The sequence below is a fragment of the Lipotes vexillifer genome, unplaced genomic scaffold (assembly GCF_000442215.2).
Source record: "Lipotes vexillifer unplaced genomic scaffold, Lipotes_vexillifer_v1.1 scaffold472, whole genome shotgun sequence".
NCBI lineage: Eukaryota > Metazoa > Chordata > Mammalia > Artiodactyla > Lipotidae > Lipotes > Lipotes vexillifer.
The window spans coordinates 2,113,659-2,118,254 of record NW_006797698.1 but is presented as its reverse complement, the minus strand read 5'-3'; the positions used below and the strand labels follow the sequence as shown (position 1 = coordinate 2,118,254).

Here is a 4,596-nt window from a genome sequence, read left to right as displayed (position 1 = left end):
ATCCCCACCAAAAATTCAGGGCCCCCTGGTCCCCGCCATCAGTGCAGCTGCACTGAACTGTCCCCAACCTCTCTGTGGCCAGAGAAGGGCCCCTCTTGCCTCCTTCACCAGCCCACCCCGTGCCGTCTGCCCACCGCGACCCGTCAGCCTCGCTGACTCCCTTCTCAGCAGCCCCTCTCCAACTGCCCCTGGAACACAGCTGCGGGCCCCTGGGGGGCTGCACACATTTACAGCTGAACAAGCCAATGTTCACAAAGCGCCTGCTTGGTGCAGGAGACGCAGGCCCGAGGAGAGCAAATGAGCAGAACTTGCCCTGTGCTTCCAGAGCACACAAGTTCATTTGGAAGAGAAATCGGACAGAGCAAAAGCTGCCCAAGAACCGCCGCTGGGAGGAACCGAGCAATAGATATTCCCGTGGCCTGGGGAGCCTGGAGAAGGGGGCTGGAGGAAGGCCTCACAGAGGAAACATAGCGGGGCCGTGTGCTGGTCGGATTCTCCAGGAAGCACACCAAGAAGGAATTGGAAGCATAGGAGATTCATGCCTGCGAAAGATAATGGGGAGGGAGGGAACGCCTCTGGAACAGGATGCAGGTCTGACACCTGTGAAAGGAGAGGGGCGGGAGGACCGGATGGGAACAGCCTCAGACCACAGGGAGCCCTTAGATGGTCTCATCAGGCCAACAGGAAGGCCGCAGGAAGACCACCTGGAGAGGCCCCTGGTGGGCAGCGACGTGAGCCCACGTACCTCGGGGGCTCAGGGACTTTCTGAAGCCTTGGGGGAGCATGTGGTCTTGGGTTGGCTGCTGGGCAGAGTCTGAGGGCATTATACCTGCATCTCCTGCAGCAGGTCCCCTCTGGTCCTCCTGGGCTGCCAAGGCTGGGCCATGAGGAAGGAAAAGCAAGATCTCCTTCAGTCAGAAGGCTAAGGGAGAGGAGGAGGGGGCGGCATAAGCAAGGGCCCAGGGGCAGGAAAACACAAGGACAGTTTGAGAATCTGTGAGGAAGCCCATTTTTCTAGAACAGAGGGTGTGAGTAGCACATCTGGGAAATTGAGGGCTAGGCCAGTGTGTTGACCTTGGGTTGAAGGTCTCAGGGGGAGCCAAAGCATGACGTTAGCCCTGATTTCGAGATGAATCTGGCCGTAGTGTGGAGCACGGATGGGAGGGGAAACCCCAAGGTCCGGAGTCCACGGGGAAGGGCTATGGTCAGTGCTGCAGCAGAGAGGTCATAAAGACTTCAGCATCTGATGCTTGTAGCCACCTTGTCCCAGGGGAGGCCAGCCACAGCTCCATTAACTGGAATCCGGAAAAAGGAGTCATTCTCAGTCATGTGCATGTTAGGTGGTGGCTGAATGGGAGCCAGAAGTGGGGTCTGTCTGCCTCAGCCATGGTGGGGAAAAGTACCTGAGAGCTAGGCGCCTGGCTCCCATCTCCTGCCTCCCTGAGAAAGGAAGGCGAGCGGGGTGGGGCCTTGGGCTCCAGGGCCATGGCGGGCAAGCCGGGATGAGCACAGGCCCTGTGCTTCTGCATCTCACCTGCCCCTTGGCTGATGGAGGGGCAGCAAAGTTTTCTGGAAGCCCAGGAGCTCAGGCTTGTCCGTGTCTACAAAGCCCCCTCACCCTCCTGCCTCCAAACTGGCAGACCCCACCTTCTTGGTGTGATCCCAGAGCTCCCAGCACGGCCCGTTCCTTCCGGCTGGTCCGCCTGCCCGCCCCCCACCCAGGCCCACATCAATCATATCCTCCACTGCTTTTCAAAGTAGTCCAGCCAACACAAATCTACGTGTTTGTTTGTCTGCCGGTCTGCCTCTCCGTCTCTGCCTATCCCAGTCTCTCAACTTCCGTTTCTTTCTCACAGTTTCTCTTAGTCTCTGTGGTCTCAAATCCACCAGGCTTGGATCCCTGTAGACCCAGAAGCCCCAGCTCATTGCCTTTCTCCAGCCCCTAGATGGCTTAGAACTACAAACCCCAGCATGCACTACTCCTTGAGGCACCTGAAGAATGCCCATGTGTACCATTGCATTCTGGGAATATAGTTTCCCTTCACCCCCACCCCCCCACCCCGCTCTTGCTAGGGCCCCAAGATTTCCCCAGTGGTCAGTCTCTGCCCCAGCCCTGACTGCTGGGTCTGTCTGCTGACCTACCTCCCCCAGGGAAGCATGCGTCACTGTATGACAGGGTGGGCGTGGAGGCCCTGGATGGCAGCTTCCTGCCCTTTTGTGTCCCCCACTTGAGTCACAGGGGGCGGGGGTTCCAGGAAATTGGGGCTGGGATGGAAAGGGATACCCTAATGCCAGACCCAAGGACAAAGGGTCATGGTATCCTTGCTGGGCCTGTACCCCCAAGAACCCCCAAGGACTCAAAGGTAGGGGTCCAGGAGCCCTTAGATGTAGGAAAGGTGGTGAAGGAGAGCACTGGGGTGACCCTAGAGGTCCCTGTGGTCACTAAGAGCAGGGATTCGTCGCCGGCCACTTCCACAGTGCCCCCCTTCTGTCTGACCCCTCAGGACAAGGCCAGCAAGGGTGAGGTGGAAGACCTGCCCTCTGGTCAGATACCACAGAAGGGTCTTGCTGGCGCTCTGGCTAGCCCACCCCACCGTTCCCCTACACCCCAGCTCCTGCACTCCGGCCCCAGGGGTCTGCCAGCACCTGGGTTCCCACTTATCTTCCCTCGTCCTCGGAGCGGAACCCAGGCGTCCGGCCCTCCACCCTCCGGGCCTGCAGGCATGGAGCCGAGGCTTTCGAGCCTCCCAGACGGCCTTGTTCCTGTCCCATTGTGTGTGGGACAGGGGCGGGGCGAGGGCCAGCAGTGGAGAGCCCCCTCCCACCGCCCCCCCCCTTCCTAAGGAAAAGGCTGAGGCTCCGCCGGGAGCCACAGCGCAGGCGCGGCCGAAGCCGACATGGGTAACGTGAAGAGCGTGGGCCAGGAGCCCGGGGCGCCCTGCGGCCGGGGGCTAGGGCTGGGCCTCGGGCTGTGCGGCAAGCAGGGCCCGGCCGCCCCGGCGCCCGAGCCCAGCTGGGCGCCGGCCCCCGCACCCCCGCCAGCGCTGGACCACAGGTGAGGGCTGCGGAGGCTGGGGACAGGTGGCGGGGGGCAGGGGCAGGTCAAGGCCTAAAGGCCCAGCTTGGAAGGGCTGGAGCCTGCAGCCCAGTTAGGAGGGCCAGGTCGCCAACCCAAACGGCTGTCAGCGTGGACAGAAAGACATGGTCAGGGAGGCTCAGACAAGAGGCCGGGATCCAGGCCGGCAGGCAACAGGTGAAGGTTGGGGGTAAGGGTGCCAGCTTACCAGGTGCGAATGGCCAGGGTTTGAATGCTGCTCTGCTGCCAAGAGCTGTTTGACTTTGAGCAAGTTACTTAACCTCTCTGAACCTCCATTTATACAAAATATGGATATGGCAGTACTTGACCCCATGGAGTTGTTGTTAAGTTTCTAGCTCATGGCAAGACCGACAAACAGCCATGATTATTTAACAGGAGTGGAAAGGAGCTGGGGAGAGGTAGGTACAAGGGAGTGAGAGGATGGGGGAGAGAGTGAGGCCCTCAGGAGGAACTGAGAAGAGAGAGCAGCTAGGTCCTTTTCCCCTGCTCCAGACCCCTCCTTCCACTGGCCATCAACCCCAAAACCGACCCTGCAGCCCCAGACCCCAGCAGGGGCACCCCCAGGACAGAGGTCTCTGGAGAGAGTAAGGACTCAGCCCGAGGCCAGGTGGGGTGACAGGCCTGCCGGGGTGGCCGGGCTGCAGGCAGCTCTGCGCAAGGGCGAAGGGGCCGGGGGCCGGGCTTCACAGGCGCGCGGAGGCCTGCGTCCCTCCCTTCCTCCCCGAGGCTGGGCTGGCAGCCCTGGGAGGAAGTGATAAGGCCTCTGAAGCCGGAGGGAAATCTGAGCTGAGGAATCCCTGCCGGGGCTTCCTGGGGCTCCGTCCCCTCCAAGCCGGGCTCATCTCAGCCTCAGGGGGCTGGACACCCCATGTCCAGAGGAGGCAGTGGGGATGAGGACCCAGCCTTGGGCCAGGGCCTCAGGATCCCAGTGCCACAGCCCCGGGAGCCCAGGGTCTGACTGAGCGTCCAGAGGAGTGAGGCGGGCCTGGGTGGAGAAGGGGCAGCTCTGCCCGTGCGGCCCTTGGCAAGATCCTTAACTTCTCTGAGCCTCAGATCTCTCACCTGTAAACGGGGTGCAATATTGCTTACCTTCCAAGGCTGTTGCGAGGGCTGGGAGGAAGGGTGAGATAGCACGTGGCAAGCAAGCAAGCAATCATTGGATGCTTAATGCTGTCGGAGAGGTCTCTGGGGCACGTCCAAAGGGTCACACACTTCTCTCCCATGATCCCAGCCCGGCCCCCAACAGCCCCCAGCTAACCCGGCCTCCAGAGGGGCCCAAGTTCCCTCGCGTGAAGAACTGGGAGGCGGGGAGCATCACCTACGACACTCTGTGTGCGCAGTCACAGCAGGTAAGGCCTGGAGCGCCCCCCCCCCTCCCAAGTCAAGGTCAAGACGGTGAGGCCGGTCCCCTCAAAGGGAGAGGAGCCCGGGGAGAACCTGAAGAGCTAAGGAACGTGCCCTCTCAGCCCCCCTAACCCTGCCCGACCCCCCCGGGACCC

The 4,596-nt window shown here is 61.5% G+C and overlaps 1 protein-coding gene across 3 annotated transcripts in view; it reads left to right on the top strand.

Moving 5' to 3' along the window:
• The first annotated feature begins 2,842 nt into the window (after positions 1-2,842).
• The window catches only part of NOS3 (nitric oxide synthase 3), an 18,504-nt gene continuing 16,750 nt past the window's right edge, over positions 2,843-4,596 (top strand). The window contains exons 1-2 of one of the 3 annotated variants that reach the window (XM_007469838.1): positions 2,843-3,055; positions 4,329-4,446. In XM_007469838.1, the coding sequence (XP_007469900.1) occupies positions 2,898-3,055; positions 4,329-4,446 (276 nt within the window). In that variant the 5' untranslated portion in view covers positions 2,843-2,897. The remainder of the gene's footprint in view (positions 3,056-4,328; positions 4,447-4,596) is intronic. The other 2 variants (XM_007469839.1, XM_007469840.1) reach the window with 2 other exon arrangements.